A 19,944-nucleotide genomic window follows, 5' to 3' on the forward strand; every position below is an offset into this window, starting at 1 on the left:
ACGAACAAAAACCTATGACCATCTTACTGTTTTCTGACTGCACTGTATGTTTGTTACAGTATCTAGATGGTGCTTTCACTGCCTCCTTTCTTCTTCCCAGCACAAGCACGGAGTAAGATAAAGACCAGGACCGCTGTAAGCTGGAGGACAAAGAGAAAGAGAAGTGTTCCCCACGCTCCCGGGGTCAGGGCCTTCCTCAGCCCCACCGTCTCTGCCGGCAGCAAACTGCTCAGACTCAGCATGTAGCCCAGAGCCCAACCCACCGAGGCGTCCCCTGCCTGGAGGAGAATCAGCAAGTCATTACTGCACGTTAGTGGAAAATGGGTCTTGACTATATACTTTTATGTGAAACGTTAATGAAGTTCTCACCTTCTTCTGGAAGGAAATGCGTGGGAACGACGTCTCATCGAAGCTGTAACCTCTCAACATGAGAATCTTAACAAACACAGAGGAAGCACAGTAGTCCTGCAAACGAGACTTTTGCTGTGGAGCCAGAAGCAGCAGCTGGAACAAAAACCAAGACTTGGTTACAATGTTGAAGAATACAATATATAAAAAAAACATGAACTGGTATTACCGGCATGCGGTTAACTGACTCTGCCAACCAGTCAAGTTTAGGGTTGGGTATCGGTTGGATTTTTACGATTCCGATGCCGAACCGGTACTTTTAAAACGATTCAGATTCCTAAACAGATTCTTGAAAGACTGTAAAATGACATCGAAGATGTAATATGTTTACTAGCGATCACGTGCAGTGTATGCTTAATATGGTTTTATGTCCGTTTTGGTGAGCCCAGAGGGGAAAATATGGCATTGTAAAAGTAGCCTACATTTACAGTAGCTATAATGGTAGACTACAGAGAAAGTGTGATATATTTTTACGTCCGTTTCAGAGCGACCAAGGGAAAATATTTCAGTTGATACATTAAGTGGAACTGAAATGAGGAACCACAATTTGCGTTCTAATCCGGTCCGATTCCTACTGGTTGCGTACCGGGTTTCGGTACTCAACCCTAGTCACGTTGCAGTTCACATCCATGTGTGTCCGGTCCACACTCATATAATATATGTAGTGTAGACTTTGAAGGAGTTTAATAAAAAGGTATTAAAGGGGTGATAGAATGCAAAACCGATTTTAACTTGTCATAGTTGAATAATGATAGTTTAGTGGGTAACTAGGACATACATAGAACCTCTAAATCCTCTGCAAATCTCACAATTCGAAACTGCAAATCTGAACAAAGCTGAAAGTTGATGTCAACTTCTCAAACCCTACTCATTTGGCTCAACCTTCTATCTTTGTTACGCCCCAAAATTTACATAGGCCACTAACTGATCTGAGGTCAGTTAGTCTTCTGACTCTAGGTTGGGCAGATCTCAGAAATTGTATACATTGTTCATCTTCTATTTTACCATTAAATTCACTTGAGACTTTTTTATGCGAGAAATCAACTATGTAGAGGTCAAATATGGGCCGTTTTACGAAAATTGATGTCTAATTGCAATTTTTGTCCAACTGTGTGTCGGAGTTCAGCGGCCGGTGCTGCCTGTGTAGATGCCTCATCTAAATATTCATGAGCATACCATATATTTGGAAGAAAAGCTCTTGTTACAAATAGGGCCAAAACACAGGGATGCATAAGGGCCAATAAAATATCAACCAGGCCATTTTCAGCCCAACCAAAGTTACATACCCCATTAGGAGACCATAAGGAACAGTGTGAAATACCCTATATAATCATTTTATCACCCCTTTAAGTCTATTTTTTGGCTATATGTGAATGCTTCTCACACACCTTACATATATCTCTACAATCACCACAGTTTTAAGATTAGTATCACCAATCTAGTATCTGACCAAATGGATGTTTTTGTTCCTGAGATGTCGTGTTCAACAGAAGGGGACGGATGGACGGACGAATGGACCTACAGACAACCCAAAAAACACAACGCTTCTGGTAACAGCTATCGCCGACTACTATAGAGGCACAAAAATGACTCCCATCCACGGTAAATGCTAGATTGGTGCCACTAGACATGTCGACGTGGTTAGGATTGGTTAGGTATGAGCAGTGGGGATTGGTTAGGGGTAAGCCAATCAGAGGCAGAATAAGGCGGGCCACGAGGCACGTCCTTTGACGTCGACACATCGAGGGGATCCGATCTAGCATCTACCCTCATCCACCCAAATGTTAATGTGGTACAGAGTGTGCCACTAGAATACGTCTGAAGAGTCATGCTAGTGGCTCTGTTAGGCTGTGCTTTAAGCTAAATGCTAATTGGAGCATGCTAACACGCTCCCAATTAAAATGCCAACATGCAGATGTTTAGCAGGTATATTGTTTACCATGTTCACCATCGTAATTTAGCGTGTTAGTATGCTACTATTGCTAATTAGCACTAAATACAAAGTCCACCTGAGGCTGATTGGAATGTCAATAGTTATGCAGGTATTTGGTTATGAGCCACACAAACTCCACGCATGCACAGACACAAACAATATATTTTAAATAAATGGAACATAAATAGAAAAAAAACATTACTTGGTTGAAAGTCATCGTGCACACAGTTTGGGCTGCCTCCTCCAGTTGTGAAGGAGTTTTCACAGTGATACCGGTGGTGTGCTGCAGGAAGGAGTGAACGTAAAAGAATGCAGAGAACGCCTGATGCACAGAAAAAAAAAAGGACAAAATATAAAGTCAGACTGGGGCAACTAATAGTACATGGAAAATAATTTAGCAATGAGAGCGACAGAATGACAAGTAAATAATGGTACTATTAGAAATGTGATGAGCTGATATAGATATAAACTCAAAAGTACAATACACAGTTTCACTTAAAATACTTTTACCTGATTGTATTTCTGAATTCAGTACTTCTACTTGTAATGTAATATTTTCATATTGTGGTGTTGCTACTTTTACTGAAAGAACAGTTGTCACAGCTTGTGCTCTTAAAAAAAGCAGTGTGTAGGATTTAGGGGGATTGTTAGGCAGAAATGGAATATAATATTCATAACTTTCATTAGTGTATAATCCCCTAAAACGAAGAATGGTTGTGTTTTTGTTAGCTTAGAATGAGCCCTTCATAACTCCGTAGGGAGTGGGTCCTCTTCAACGGAGCCCAATCCCACCACGTTGCATGTTGCACCGCCACGTTTCTACACTAGCCCAGAACAGACAAACCAAACACTGGCTCTAGAGAGGGTCTTTTGCATTTTTACATTACCTGAAGGCCACCGTAGGTTCTGCTGCATGCTGGGAAATGGAGGGGTGAGCGGAGGGGTGCACAGCTGGTCGCAATCTGCAACCTCACCTCTAGATGCCACTAAATCCCACACACTGCTCCTTTAAGTCCATTCTGCTTATGGGTTTCCATTTAAAGTATGCCATTTCTAACAACTGCTGATCTAAATGTAAGGGTCTTTTATGCTTTTGTTTGTGTGCTATATTATGATGGCTTTGTACATAGTCTTTGACAGAGTACAGTATGACTGTCTGTGGTTCAGGAAATGCTAAAAAAAATAAAAAAAATGTCTGCATCCCTTGTGTACAGACAAGTCTACAATGCTACCAGTGTGTACAACCCCTCTGTGTCATCTACTCCATGCGGCCTTTCCTACCATGAAGCTGCCGGTGACATTGGGCTGGAAGACTTTATCAAAGGAGCACTGGGAGAAAGGGCAGCTGTCGAAGGAGAAGATCTCAGACACGTTGCTCAGACAGTGTTCATAATGTCCGCTGCCTTGTACTGTCAGGGAGGCCTGGGAGTTGTAGGAGCTGGGTTTGTACTCCGCTGTACACGGAGAATTGAATATACTGTTCAACTTTAAAGTTCGATTGTGGCCTGCAGGATAGCAGGGGTGAGTGACTGACTCTGAGTAGCCCTGAGACTGAGAGAGAGAGAGAGAGAGAGAGAGAGAGAGAGAGAGAGAGAGAGAGAGAGAGAGAGAGAGAGAGAGATAAGATGCACTTTATTAATCACACACTGGGGGAAATTCCTGTGCTACAGCAGCTCAAAAGAAACAATTTACACACATCAGAATAACACAAATACACATTAATTAGAACTAGGAGACAACATATGCATAAAGTATAACAAATAGAAAAAAAATAGAATTAGTTATAATAATAATAATAGTAATAAAACAATAAAACAGAGTGATATGACACATTCGTGTAACAAACCCATTAAAAATACTTTCAGATTTATTTTATTTAAAAATGTATAATTAGGTACTTTGTATACTACCATAGAATGATTGTGGAATGTTGTCTTACATGATACAGTATTTAGAACCTGACCAATATTGGCATGGCTGATCTATTGGGATTATTGTGTTTATCCCAGGTGTATTGGTATGATCTACTATGTGTTGGTCTGTAAGTAACATGTCACTGCAGTAAACATGCCTATGTCCACCAGAGAGCACTGACAAGTCTGTAAAATGTCCTGCTTAGTAACTATGTTAGTCACAATTATATCATAACCAAATTTAAGGGATCTTTCAGAATGTTCTACATATGCCCTAAATAAACTTTGGCACAATAACTCCACAAGTATTGTCCTTTAGTAGGACTGTTTAAGGTTCACTCTCTCCTGTGTTATAATATAAATACAAAAAAAAAAAGTTGGTACAAGGCATCTGGGTAGCTCAAGCTCAGTTGGTAGAGCGTGCGCCCATGCTTAGAAGTTTACTCCTCGACGCAGCGGCCGCAGGTTCGACTCCAACCTACGGCCCTTTGCTGCATGTCATTCCCCTTTTCATGTCTTCAGCTGTCCTGTCAAAATAAAGGCCTATAATGCCCAAAATAATAATCTTAAAAAAATAAAAAATAAAAAAGTTGTTTCATTTCATTTTTAATGGGTGTGTCATGTTACACTACCTTCACTATATGCGCCAGCAGCCTCTTGAGGACCTGGTCCTGGCCGTAGCACAGGAAGCTGTGTGTGTACAGAGAGTATTTCTGCCCATAAAGATGCAGCTTCATCATGTCGTGTCCGTCTTCTACTTCCTCCTGAGTAGCAAATGTTATCTGGGTGGATGCCCCGCCTAAATCAAGCGCTCCCACTGTGGGCCTGCCGGGGCTGAACCAGCGCCCCACAAAACCATACTGTGGAGAAATAATAAAGGAAACCGTACAATAAATTTAATAAAGAACAGTTACCTATTTCATACACTGATAACAAGCAGACATCAGAGGGACTAGGGATATGTGATCATCATAAGTGTTGCAGAGGCCACTAGGTGTCAGTCACCCTCTAAATAAGCTTTGAAGAAATAAAGACATCCAAGAAAACAAGTGTAAAAACTAGACAAGAGTTTTAAAAGATCATTTGACACTAGTATGGTCGATTTAGATTTAGAAAATACTAACATATATATGTTTTTATACATTTCAACACATTTAAGATGCTGACTACAAAAACAAACTTCATACAAGTTATGGTACCTTTATAAAGTTCTCTAAGAGATAGTTGACGGTGACCCAGCCATATGCCCCCTCCTCCTGACCACTCAGTATGGCCGCCCCCTGGTAGCTGAAAGGGTAGGACTGGATTTTGTAGCCCACTTCCTGCAGAATCTGAGCTGCCAGCTCTGGACTTGAGATGCTTGTTGGGAGAAGCAAAGGTCTTATTTTACTACATTTGTTACAAGTCACAGCTGCAGTTCAGTCAGCGGTATGAATAAAATGCTACGTTTAATGGTCGAAAAATGGTCTTCACAAACCACAAAAGGATTATGTAGAAACTACTCGCTCAACTGTCATGAAATTTGGTGGGAGGGTGTTGCATGGGATACGGAAAAAGTCATTTAATTTTGAAGCGCAATTCGCTTTCGTTAAAATTTCGAGACAGGGTAAGGAAGAGGTCTGCAATCTCCGAGTGCTCCTCTAGTTACTCTCTGTCAGAGGTGTCCTTACTTAAGTAGAAATGTTGGGTATCTATACTATACTACTGGAGTAATTAATAAAAAAGTAATTATTTTACAGCAGACTTTTTACTTCTACTCCTTACATTTTCAAAAAAAACTATTCAGATAAATTTCGCCATCTGGATAGAGTGAATTTGATTGTGGTTGGATGAGAAGTATAAACATATACCATTCCAACACCCTAGTGGTTTGTACGCGATACATCGCCCCTGCACATGACACAAATCACGTCACTCTCCAGCAAGGAAATAGCAGACGTATGTAGCCTAGTACAAAGATGTCCGTGGCAGAGACTCAAGCGAAATGTCCCAACCAAGCGCCAGCGAGGAGGTTGGTAGCCAGGAAGACCAGCCAACGCTTCTACATCCCTGGCCGTACCTGGAAGAATTTTTCTAAATGGTTGGATGCAAAAACAACTCATTTCGAATGCGTGTTGTTCACCCAAGTACCACGAGCTAATTGTTTCCAAAACTCGCCGTCTGAAATGTCTGAAGTTCTACCATGGACTCTGTAAAATTTTTTGTGGAAAAAAACTCCTTGGTTACCTTGTTTCAAGCCATTCTAGCGTGGTATAGAAAGCCTGCAGGAAGACTCAGCTCGATTTCTGCCAGTTCTCATTAATATTCAACAAGCTAAGCTGTTTGAATCTGATTGGCTAACAGCTAGCCAATGAGAGCCTGGCTGTCAGCATCCTTTACCCAGCCCAACTGGGCAATCTCATGAATAGTAATGAGCTCAGGCAATATGATGTCAGACTGACCAGCTTTTGTAATTGGCCTGATTTCTCTGCTTATTTCTTTTTAGTGGCTAGAGCTGACAGAGGAGGTAGCAGTTCATTTTCACATTCACGACATAACACATATGGACCTACCATATTTCAAAAAATGCAAGTAAAAATGGTTTTGTATGGCAGGGCACCTTTAAAGTGGTTTTGAAACCAGTACTTTTACACTTTGACTTGAGTAAAAAGCTTGAGTTGATACTTCTACAGAAGTCTTTTTAAACCCTAGTGTCTATACTTCTACCTGAGGAATGAATGGGAATACTTCTGACACCTCTGCTCACTGATTTATTGCCCTGCGCTTCAGGTTTGACTCCTGACCTCTAAAACTATAAAAGATTCAACTGACCTGAAACATAAGGCTGGCGTTAGTCTCACTAAACCAGACCATCCACACGCTGCGGAGCGGGGGAGGAAAACAGATGGGTGAAAAATGAACTTTTTAAACCTTTTGAATGATTCCTTTTAGGGTCCGGTGTGTATGCCCTACCGGGTCAGCCTGTCGAACCTCTATGGAGTGCTCACGAATCCCCCACTTTTACCACTCATACTGCCCATGCACTCACTGTTATAGTAGAGCAGGGCTCAACGCTAACTTTGTGGCCAGGCTTGGCAACCAGACATCAGCTTATGGTTGCCAAAATTGACAATACGGTACAATATGTTTTAAACTGCCTATATTAGGAGCAATTTCTTATTGACTATATCACACATTTTAATAATGAAACAATAAGAGAATGGCTTGCAATATAATTCCCCATCCCTCTCAAATAGGGGTGAAACGGATCACAAAACTCACAGATCGGCTCATGGTTTTGAGTCACGGATCGGATACATTTTTGGATCAGCACAAAAAAGGGGGGAATTTAAATGATTATTAAAAATGTAATGACGACGTTTAACAATGATTACTTCTTTCGCCAGTAAATTGCTGTTAAACGGTGTGTCCCGTGCCGTCGTCAGTCTGGGGGGCTGTCGGCGTTCATTTTGGCCGACCTGACGCCGGCAGGGCAGTCGGGACTCACCCGGAAATGGCGAGCAGAATGAGCGTAACTAGAGTCTCTCAAAATCTGACGAAAATCTTCTAAACGGACCTTTGTTGATCTGAAATGAAGACAGATTCAGCAACTGCATGACCTATTTCTAGCTTAAAATGTTTTCAGAAACATGTTTCAGTGAACTATTTTAGTACAATATGAGATCGTATTCTGAACGGCCGCCATGACAGTCTGGCTTTGAATTTCCGGAGAAAACAAACCCATGTGACGCGTTCGTCCAATCATTTCCAATTTCATTTCTTGGGCAACAATACAGATTAGCGCCGCCTGCTGTTATGGAGATGTATTACGTCTCGTCTTATCTTTTTGGTGTGTTCCGTGGCACTTTTTGGACCAACACGGGAAGACTGATCATTTTGACTGGCTTTTCTGTCAACGGTCAGCCGTCTGGTCAGTGTGTAAGCAGCTTTAGTGGCACCGTAAAAAATGGAATGAACCTGTAGCTGTTGGAGTCTGCTTAATGGATAAATGGCAACTTGGGTGAGTTTTCTGACAGACCTGTGCCTCCCAGCAGTGGCCTCCGAACTTCACATCATGAGATTGCAGAGTACTCAGTTAGCAGTTTAATTGACAAATCATTAAAGACAATGGTAACGCTATCTAGACAGGATATTCGGCCCAGCGCCCTCTAGATATGCCGGTGGCGACAAATGCTGGTACAGTAATTAACAACCCAACAGAAATGCGGGGTGATTTCTGGGTCAAGACAGCCTGGGAGCTACACTCACTGAACGAGACTGAATGAACCGTCCTCTCTAACTAGGATGTCTAATACTCACCTTCAAAAAGAGCAACAGGTAACACTTACATGTATCGTATGTAACAGATACTGTATTGAGCGTACATAGCCTACCTACATACCGGTGGTATGCTGAATCAATGCATTAAAATGAATATTTTATCTTTATTATTATGTCAACTTATATATGATGACTCTTAATGCGTCAAAGAGAAGTTAATTGGGGCGGGCAGCACTAGCTGTTAAACGTGCATGTACTATGAAAGACTGTCACAGAGAAACGGACGCCATATTTTGCAAAAACAAATTATCAAAGCTCGAAAGGTTCGATACATTTACATGTGTCAACTCAAAGGAACCAATTCTGTGAAAAGAGTTGGTCAACCAATCACTAATCAACAGGTAAATTAGTTCATTTATGTACATTGTATGGAGTTACATTATGGCAATATTTTATGAGTGCAAAGGGATGTTTAGAGTGCACAGATAGAAAATAGGCAGACTGTGTTATGCCTCTCATTCTCATTGTAGCTTTTAGACACATTTGCTCTTAGCACATTATTTACATATTCAAATTTGTCATTTTTGCCGCATATATTCGCATAATAAAATAAACCTCACGGCGGGATGTTGACAGTGTCTGCTCTTTCAACACCATTACTTTATGTTCTCAGAGCTTCATGCACTCACTCTGTCTTTAGTCAATCAGAATGCTAATTGGAACAGGAGGAAGTTGTAGAACGTGTGAAAGAGAGAAAAATGTCTTTCCAAAAACTATGCCAAGAGAGCAAACCTCACACATAAATAGTTAGTTATGTTTTGTTTACAGCACACTAACTATTTTTACTATGACATTCATTATTATACTGTAGCCCTGCTGAAGAACTTTTATAAGCAGGAAAATTGTTGAAGGATAGACTTTATATGTTTGTATTCCTTCACATGAATAAATAAAGAAAAGGATGAGTACATTCAAGGCTTAAAGGCAGGGTTGGTAACTATTTCCAATAAACACTTTTTTTATATATTGTTTGAAATGATTATTACACAATAAATAACTTATGGGCTCTGAAAAAGAAGCAAATCTGTAGCTGCTGTAGCTCCTGTAAAAACACCCACCAATCACTGCCTTGGGATCTGCTTGGAAAGAACCAATGAAATGCCTCCTTGCCCCGCCGCGCGTATTTTCTATCCCTCCCGTGTACGGAACATGAGCTCAATGCATGTCGTCGCCGCCAGAGTTACAGTACTGAAAGTCTACTGGAGAATGGAGGCGAAAACTCAGCAGAAGTTGAGTAAAATTGCGGCCCCTTCACCGCTCGGCTCTGAAGCAGCACCACAGCGGTGCTCGTGCACGTCTGTGTGTGGGTGGAGCCCCGAGGAGATGCTACTTTCAAATCTTGCTAGCTTTTCAACATTACTAACCCTGCCTTTAACAGAGATAGGCCACAGGCAGCTCTGGATGCATACTATGCAAGTATGTAATAAAAGATAAGATATGCAAACTCCCTTAGTCAATAATATATTTTTATAATTCCAGTGAGTCAGAATGTCTGCACATACCATGTTTTTTTATTGCCGGTTATATATTACATGGCCTGATTAAGCACTTTGTTGTAGATGAACTTTGTGTATTCATTACACAAAATGGAGATTAAGTTCTGTATGTGAAGGAAAAACAGAGTCATATAAAAACCAAACAAAGTAAACCAAGACAAAGCCTCATGCCAGTCACTCACTGCAGAAGCCTCATGCCAGCTGTGGCTCCCAGGTACACAGGTGTGAGCTGGTGTCTTTCTTTAGGGATGTCCTTCACTGCCTGGTCCAGACATGTCTCCAAGCTCTGCGCTGCTGCTCCCTGTTTGGCTGCATAGCTGGAGATCCCTCCACCTGAGCCAGAGATTAACAGGAGAAAAAGAGAATAACATAATTTTACATGATCAACATGTAGAATCTTGTTCTTGCGTTGGCTGTTGTGATCCACATGCATCATGATGTAAATCAAAATCACCCACAAGGCTAGAGATTTCCCAGCTACCTGGAACAAAAAAACTGCATGACAATCCACTCACAACTGCGAGGGAACTCAACTTGTAGAACAACATAGTAGTTATTTCTTACTGTAAAGTCACTGAATATAGACTTCACTAATAATTGTCAGGTCAACAAATAATTTAAGGAACCTTGTAGCATTTTCTTTAAGATTTTTTTAGAAGAGAGAAAGAGAGAGAGAAAGAGAGAGAGAGAGAGAGAGAGAGAGAGAGAGAGAGAGAGAGAGAGAGAGAGAGAGAGAGAGAGAGACGACATGCAACAAAGTAGCCTGTAAAGGACTCCGCCTCATTACTGATTCACAAATGCCTAAAACAAACACTTTATAATATCATTGTATCCATTCACAGGAAACAGCTGGCAGTAACTTTCTTTGTCAGTTTTAAAGTGGCCAAAACATACAGCACAGGGATACCATGGGAGGAGGGATCATAACACGTGCATGTAAGTGTATAATTTCACCATAAGAAGATTAAAGGTATATTACACCAAAAACCTGTATTTTGAATCTAACAAGTTCACACTCACAGGCTGACATGTTTGTAGCTTGCTCTTCCACACTCACCCAATTCACAGATAATGTGGGATGAAAAGCAGAAATGAATGCTTGCTTAAACTCAAAACAGCTCTAGGACTATACAGATCATGTGTAGGACTGCAGAGTTGGTCATCTAAGGGTTAAAAATATTATGCCTGGACTGGTCCATATACAGTGAGGAAAATAAGTATTTGAACACCCTGCTATTTTGCAAGTTCTCCCACTTGGAAATCATGGAGGGGTCTGAAATTGTCATCATAGGTGCATGTCCACTGTGAGAGACATAATCTCTAATCTCTAATAAAAAAAAAAAAATCCAGAAATCCCAATATGATTTTTTAACTATTTATTTGTATTATACAGCTGCAAATAAGTATTTGAACACCTGTCTATCAGCTAGAATTCTGACCCTCAAAGACCTGTTAGTCTGCCTTTAAAATGTCTACCTCCCCTCCATTTATTATCCTAAATTAGATGCACCTGTTTGAGGTCGTTAGCTGCATAAAGACACCTGTCCACCCCATACAATCAGTAAGAATCCAACTACTAACATGGCCAAGACCAAAGAGCTGTCCAAAGACACTAGAGACAAAATTGTACACCTCCACAAGGCTGGAAAGGGCTACGGGGAAATTGCCAAGCAGCTGGGTGAAAAAAGGTCCACTGTTGGGAGTAATCATTAGAAAATGGAAGAAGCTAAACATGACTCCCCCTCGGACTGGGGCTCCATGCAAGATCTCACCTCGTGGGGTCTCAATGATCCTAAGAAAGGTGAGAAATCAGCCCAGAACTACACGGGAGGAGCTGGTCAATGACCTGAAAAGAGCTAGGACCACCGTTTCCAAGGTTACTGTTGGTAATACACTAAGACGTCATGGTTTGAAATCATGCATGGCACGGAAGGTTCCCCTGCTTAAACCAGCACATGTCAAGGTCTGTCTTAAGTTTGCCAATGACCATTTGGATGATCCAGAAGAGTCATGGGAGAAAGTCATGTGGTCAGATGAGACCAAAATAGAACTTTTTGGTCATAATTCCACTAACTGTGTTTGGAGGAAGAAGAATGATGAGTACCATCCCAAGAACACCATCCCTACTGTGAAGCATGGGGGTGGTAGCATCATGCTTTGGGGGGTGTTTTTCTGCACATGGGACAGGGCAACTGCACTGTATTAAGGAGAGGATGACTGGGGCCATGTTTTGTGAGATTTTGGGGAACAACCTCCTTCCCTCAGTTAGAGCATTGAAGATGGGTCGAGGCTGGGTCTTCCAACATGACAATGACCCGAAGCACACAGCCAGGATAACCAAGGAGTGGCTCTGTAAGAAGCATATCAAGGTTCTGGCGTGGCCTAGCCAGTCTCCAGACCTAGACCCAATACAGAATCTTTGGAGGGAGCTCAAACTCCGTGTTTCTGACTGATCTAGAGAAGATCTGTGTGGGGGAGTGGGCCAAAATCCCTCCTGTGTGCAAACCTGGTGAAAAACTACAGGAAACGTTTGACCTCTGTACTTGCAAACAAAGGCTACCGTACCAAATATTAACATTGATTTTCTCAGGTGTTCAAATACTTATTTGCAGCTGTATCATACAAATAAATAGTTAAAAAATCATACATTGTGATTTCTGGATTTTTTTTTTTTTTTTTAGATTATGTCTCTCACAGTGGACATGCACCTACGATGACAATTTCAGACCCCTCCATGATTTCTAAATGGGAGAACTTGCAAACTAGCAGGGTGTTCAAATACTTATTTTCCTCACTGTACATGGACAAGTCTATAACGACTTCCATCTTACCTGGAAGGATGTTGGTTGGTTGGTTAGTTGGTGGATGTTGGATCTTGGACTACTTCCACATGACGCAAGTGTGGCATTACAGTAACAAAAGGATTCCAACGGCTACCCAGAGAAACTAATAACGCATCAAAACTTCCATGAAAAAAACTTTTCAAACCACTACCACAGCGTGTTCTACTTCTCCTCTGTTCATTTGTATATTTTTAACACTCGCATCTTAACCATAATTTACCAAAATATAGCTAGATTCAGCTTCCATTTCATACTAGTGCAGTTACCTGAGCCATAAAGTGCTAAAACATCTTGAATCACGGTTTACACATATATATATATATATATATATATATATATATATATATATATATACACACACATATATATATATATATATATATATATATATATATATACACACACACAAATATGCCCAAATATACAATCTCCAGTGTAGGAAATTTAAAAAATATTTGGGCAGCAACATTTTGTCTAAATATTGTGGCATTTAGAAAATGTTGGGGGCCGTTTAAAGAAATAGTAATTAGTGCATAAAGCTGCTGTTTTCTATTGTGAAATGATCCCAGATAATAATGAATACAGTAATCACCACAGTGTGCCAACCTTAGTAAATAAAAAGCATACAACTCTATTATCAGCGCTGCATAAACTGGTAAATGCAACTTTTTTCCCTAAATTTTGAGGGAAATTTTTGCCCCTCGATTATGTTTTTCAGGGCATTCTGAGATTTCTTGGGGCATTTTTCACCCCTTAATTGTCCTCTGAGAAAGTACCCAAGTTTTTTATATGCAAAACATTTGTTCTTTTGGGTTTTGGTGGACAAAGTGCTTATACTTACCCTTAACATGACATTCACTGTGCTGGGTGACTACGCCTGTGCCATTCTGCTTATCTGCTGGCCACTTGTATATATACAAAGCAGTGTGCGAAGATCCAGCATCCAAGACAATCCCATACTAGAGAGTGTAACAGGCAGACAAAAAACATCAAGAGAGGTTATTGAGCTGACAGCCTTGAAAAGGGGAGTCTAGTTAAGACAGAAGAGCATGAAAGACATTTACGACTGTATCCTTCTTCACAGCTGCGTGACCTGAATTTAGGCATCTGGAAGGCATTCGGCTGCAGACTAGGTTAACTGTAATATGGACCTTCAAAAGGTAGCCCTCCTTATTTTATGCAAGCACACATTTGTTCTTTTCTGTATACATGACCATGTTAAGAGGAGTTTAACTGATTATCATAAAAAGATAAACATTTAGTCAAAGTTGATATATATTAACGGTATCGTTGTTAGCTCTGATATGTACCACTTGATGTACCACTCTGTGAAGCAGCTCTCCATTTTCAATCCTAATGACATTGCTGATTAAGGTTTTAGCACTTAATGTACGACTTTGGTATTGTATATACAGGATTTAAAAATGTCTATTGGGCTGCACAAGACCACAGCAATGAAACGTTCATTCTAAAACAGTAGTTTCTTTCAAAATTTTGCTCCACATCTTGCATCCAATCAATTTTTATCTTCGTGATCTTGGCCAAAATTCAATTCAATTTTATTTATAGTATCAAATCATAACAGAGTTATCTCGAGACACTTTACAGATAGAGTAGGTCTAGACCACACTCTATAATTTACAAAGCCCCAACAATTACAGTAATTCCCTCAAGAGCAAGCATTAGCACTGGCTATTGCGACAGTGGAAAGGAAAAACTCCCTTTTAGGAAGAAACCTCGGCAGACCCAGACTCTTGGTAGGCGGTGTCTGACGGGGCCAGTTGGGGGTGTGATAGCGATAATAGTCACATTAAAGATAGTGGAACAGTGACTTTGAAGGTAGTCGTTGTAGTTCATGTCACAGCAGGATGTTGCGGGATGAAACGTGGCGCTGCAGAGCACGGGTGGGTGCAGCAGACGCAGCAGACGCAGCAGGACGCGGCCGGGCGTTGAAGGGAATCGCAGAAGAAACATAAGGACTCCGGGGAGTAAACTCCCCAGAGCTAGGTTAGTAACAAGCAGTTCTGGGACAGGATGCATATAAAAGGAAACGAACGAAAACATTGATGAGAGGCTGTACTAGCCTGCCTCCCTCGACTCTCACTATATTATTGATTATATGATCAATAAATCTAATGACTACGAAGAAAAATCACGTAACCAAAAGCAACTACTTTCTCAAGAATCTTGGAGAGAAAGGGAAGGTTAGATATAGGTCTATAGTTTGCTGAGAACCTCAGGATCGAGGGTGGGTTTTTTCAGAAGAGGTTTTATCACAGCTACTTTAAAGGACTGTGGTACATGACCTGTTAATAAGGACATATTGATCATATCTAGTAGAGAGGTGTTAACCACGGGTAATGCTTCTTTGAGTAGCCTCGTTGGTATGGGGTCTAAGAGACAGGTAGATGGCTTTGCTGAAGATACCTTTACCATTAGTTGTTGAAGGTCTATAGGATAAAAACAGTCTAAGTATATGTCAGGTCTAGTCGTTCTTTCTAGCAGTCCTGCGTTGAAAGGTGAACCATTAGAAGTTTATGAATTTTATCTCTAATTGTTATAATTTTATCATTAAAGAAGCTCATGAAGTCATCACTACTCAGAGCTAGAGGAATAGATGGCTCAGTAGAGCTGTGACTATCTGTCAGCCTAATAATAAAAGATACTTAATTTTCATGGCAAACTTAACAAAATGTACATGTTGAAACATGTGTGGGAGTGCTCGTGAGGTGTGTCTGTTCATTAAGGGCAAATATCAGTTCAACATGCAACAACATTTTGGACCTGGGAGTCATTACCTCTTCCAACCAGCTGACAATCAGCAGCAATGAAATCCTGTATTTTTGCTATAATTCTCACCCTGCTACTGATCTGTCCCAATCATCCTGGGAACATACTTTTTACTGATCAATTTCCCATTTTAATATTAACTCCACCTACAGTTTGTTCCGTTAAGTCTTCCACCATGTATCTGAAGCATTGGAGGAAGTATTTTCCACTAAACAACTTAGACAATTAGTACGGACTTTCCCAGTTGGTAAGCCCAAATACTTTCTCAAATGCCATGGTCTACTCGCTGTGATCAGAAACCTGTTTCCCTGACAGTGTTTCCACTTTAACCCACCATGTAGAATATTAAGCAACTTTAAAAAGCAGCTACGAGGTCTTAATTTAATATGTATGCCTCTATGACCTATATAAGCAAAGAGGCCATCAGCGCCAAGATTGGCTATTTCTACATATTTATTATTAATGCCTGTCCCCGGGTCCGATTCCCCAGGAAATCAGACAAACCCATTTTCACCACGCAGACTAGAAGAGCCTTTTTCCAAGACAAAGTTTCACAGTGAGTATGTTAAGGCCTTTTTTACAGTCGCCGCAGCCGACCTGTCGTGAGCCAATGTGACGTCAAAATGATGTAGATCTCGCTGGCGCGCCAGGAATTTGACTGAGCGCCCAGAAGTCGTGCACCACTCTATTTTTTTCAGTGGCGCATGACAAAGCGGAAACAGGAAGCATGGACGAGTTCGAGGGCAACCGGATGCAAGGACTCTCAGAGTGACTGCAAGTCTCTCTTGTAAACTTACTGGGTTACTTGATCTGACGAAGTAGGTCATCAAATTAAAATCGAAACATTGACGTCAATGCTGCTGCCAGTTCTGCTGTTGTTTACCTTTTTCTTCTTCTTCTAGTCCGTAGAAATAGCAAAGTCGGTAGCCTTTCCTCATTAGCACCACCTCTGTTCAGGAGAAGACTGCAACTAGTGTCGCGACCACCACGTGCGAGTATAAACAGTTAAGGCGCTCCCATGACGTCACATTTGCGTCGCGACAAGTCGGCGGCGGCAAGTATACCGGACGCCTTAGCCTGTTAAAAGAAAGCAGCAGGAGATTTTTCTTCAGAGAATTTTATTTTGACATTTTTATTTTGAGGTAATGGCTGATACTGGGGCAGGATAAGCAGAGGGAAAAGGAAAATAATTTAACAAAAGAGCAAAAAAAGAGCTAAAAAGGGACAGAGCACAACACAAGTCAATCTTGATCAGTCATTCAAATGAAAATTTGAAAGGATTCCTTCCGCCAGCCAGATCACAATCTTTACGACACGAGGTGTTGGTGCTCATGGAAACACTTGGACTTTTGTCCGCCAACACAAAATGAAAGTTCCTTGAAGTTGCTTTAATCTTTGCTCAAGTGAAAGGAAACACTCCAAAAGTGTAGAAACCCAACAATGCAGGAAGGTATGTGACTGACGATTCAAAGAAAAGAGACCACACACGCGCACACAGAATTCCCCGCTCAGGCATTTGCGAACACACATCTTCTCAAAAGGAGTACAACAGGTGAAAAGCAACATCATGTTGAAGCATTCCTGCTTCTCATAATATTTTCTCATTACTGCTGCGCAGTGAGTTGTAAGAACTCGCTCTTACGCTACACTACACTTACACAATGATCGGTTTTCTTCTTTCATTTGATTAACTATGGGACCTGTTTCACTTCTCTGCCTGCCAAATGTAAGAAAAACCCATGGGTCCTTTTTTGTGACTGGTCGACCACATTGCTACGGAGTGAAAGGGCGGCTACATTATACTAAAAAAGGAACCATGGGATGTTTTAGCCGGTAACACAAAAGGCAGGGAGCAGAGGGAACAGAAGCTGGAGTTGACCTGTGCTGCTCTGAATGCCAAAGCCATTAAAACTTGATTTCCATTCCGAATGAAAGGCAGTACCTTAAAATCAGCTGGTCGCTGCAAAGGTAAAGTCTTTCATGTATTCTGTTTCATAACAATGAGGCGACTTTACAGTTTATCAGTACCTCAGCTATGAGGTCACCTCTTATTATGGTCTTGTGATAGGCAAACAACACACTGTCTGTCTTATCTGTCACTTATCTCCAGCTAGAGGGATGAGTGGCATTTAACTGTGACCAAGAACCAAAAACTCACATAATAAACCTCCGAACAAGATAACAACCGTAGATAGCATTTTCAGGTTGTATGTTTGACTGATGGTTAGAAAATGAAAATGAAAATGCAATGCACGTACCTAACTTAAATTACTTAACAAACATACTTATGTGAACCCAAATCATGATCTTTTTCTAAACTTAACCAAGAAGCCATGTTGCCTAAAACTAGTTTGGTTTCAATTCACGATGGTAAACACGTTTAAAAAAAAAAAAAAAAAAAAGAAAAAAAATCCTTGAAACATAATTGAGAATGCAGTTTCATTGTATGGGAACAATTTCTTTTTAGGGGACAGCGTTGCATAATTTTGTGTTTAACAGCAAAAAACAGAAGTATATCAGCACACATCTTAGTCAAAGATAAAACGGTGATAAATCCAAGCGCCCCCATAGTGAGAGTCTGGAGGCAACATGAAAGACATAATGGCATGAACAAGTTATAGGATATTCAGAGCATGAATTATTAAATCAAGAGCACAAAGTATGAAATCATATCCACAATTTTTTTCCATTCACATAGGGCTGAGAGCAGATAAAATTTTCAATTTGACTTGGCATTTTATTTAACCCTTGGGTTGTGTTGAAAAAAACGTTTTAAATTGTTAAATTGTTCTTCTACACATGTTCAGCGCTTATTTCTACATCCCATATTTTCTGATATATAACAAAAAATTGAAAACGGGTCAATTTGACCCAAAGTCAACAGAAGGGTTTTAATATTGTTGCACCTGGACTTCCATAGACTACCTTTAGGGTTCAACAGCTGAACAGAGAATATTTAACAAACGTGAATCCAAAAAGGTATTAAAAGGACGCAATTGCGAACGTAACGAAAATGTACCAATACTAGTAAACAGCTGCTGTTGTTTACTAGTATTTGTACATTTTCGTACTGCTGCAGTAGTCCGCCAAGGTCACAAAATCCTCTCGTGCCACAGATCGTTGTAGAACACCTTTTTGCTCCCTGTCTGTCTACATCCTACCCAGCACAGCGGTTACTCTATCCCCGCAAGATGGGGAAAAGGGAATCCAAAAATAGTCCACCATATGGAAGCGACCTTACCATGAACCCCGGTGGCTCCTGAACGTCCTCGGTGGGGATAGTCAGGAGCAGGATGGCAACAAGTCCGAAGAGCAGCAGCGCGATGAGGGCGGCAGGGTGAGCTGAGCGCTGAGCCATGGAGCCAAAGAGTCAAGTGCAGTGCAGCTCTGCTCTGTCTGCGATTTGCGACCGCTGCAAGATAAAAAAAAACAAAAAATGGGAGCGTTGACTTAATAGCGGCTGATGGCTTCCCGCCGGCCGGGGCGTTAAAACGGTCCGCCTATGCTTCACCTGCTGCCAGCTCCTGTTTTACATTCCCTTTTAGATAGCGAAGTCTGACCGGAATGTATGTGCCGAGTCGAGCGCAGCCAAGTCCTGCTCCATGTGGCTGAAAGCGCCTCCTCGGTCAGTGAATGGAAACAGCTCCAAGGCTACTGGTGCCATGGACGGGGAAATGTTTTTATATGGCCCGAGCCGGTGGACAATCTGCTGCTCATTGGCATTCACCGGTTACTTAGGTTGGAGCTGCACTATACCATGAGCCTAATCACTTCCTTGTTTAATTCAGAGAGAGAGAACCACATGATAAGTGTTCAATCATGAATGTGGATCAGGGTTGGCCTTACTCTGGCACAGGTCCAGATTGTAGGCCGCCGGACTGAGCTGAGGAGCTGCAGAGCAGGTTGTTGTTTTAGTCCTGTATTTGCATATGAATGGGTGAAGTTTAAAACCTGACTTGCAAATTGCGCCCTCATTTGAATGCCTTAGTAAAAAGTTTTGACTGGAGGCCTATACTTTCTTTGTGTAGTCTACGTGTACTTTTTTTAAGTCTATTTTTGCCGAAAACCTCTTCTGACAGGGGCTAAATTTAGCAGAATATATAATGAGTTATTTTGAAGGAGCTTCTGAATATTGCACTTCATGTTGTCACTCGGGGCACTCATTTTCATTTTTTGTATCCTTTGCAAAGATAGCGCAAAAAAACAAATATGCAAATGGCACTATTAATATGGCATATCAT

The 19,944-nt window shown here is 41.1% G+C and overlaps 1 protein-coding gene across 1 annotated transcript; it reads right to left on the minus strand.

Annotated features, from left to right (window-relative positions):
* entpd2b (ectonucleoside triphosphate diphosphohydrolase 2b) lies at positions 1-19,585 on the minus strand. The gene is made up of 10 exons (XM_028601942.1): positions 19,215-19,585; positions 18,945-19,115; positions 13,755-13,872; positions 10,253-10,403; positions 5,454-5,613; positions 4,887-5,114; positions 3,623-3,892; positions 2,544-2,663; positions 370-504; positions 1-278 (listed from the first exon to the last, which is right to left on the minus strand). Exons 2-10 carry the CDS (start codon positions 19,059-19,061, stop codon positions 63-65), a joined length of 1,515 nt encoding a protein of 504 aa, XP_028457743.1. The 5' UTR covers positions 19,062-19,115; positions 19,215-19,585; the 3' UTR covers positions 1-62.
* Between the last annotated feature and the right edge of the window lie 359 nt (positions 19,586-19,944).

This window comes from Perca flavescens, chromosome 16, assembly GCF_004354835.1.
Source record: "Perca flavescens isolate YP-PL-M2 chromosome 16, PFLA_1.0, whole genome shotgun sequence".
Classification (NCBI taxonomy): domain Eukaryota; kingdom Metazoa; phylum Chordata; class Actinopteri; order Perciformes; family Percidae; genus Perca; species Perca flavescens.

Bases quoted from the DNA above. Each gene is read 5' to 3' on its own strand.
- entpd2b (XM_028601942.1), bottom strand. From the start codon at position 19,061: ATGGCTCAGCGCTCAGCTCACCCTGCCGCCCTCATCGCGCTGCTGCTC. The intron at 5,115-5,453 runs GTACCATAACTT...ATTTCTCCACAG, and splicing joins TCTTAGAGAACTTTATAAAG to TATGGTTTTGTGGGGCGCTG. The intron at 2,664-3,622 runs GTAGGAAAGGCC...TCTGTGCATCAG, and splicing joins ATGTCACCGGCAGCTTCATG to GCGTTCTCTGCATTCTTTTA.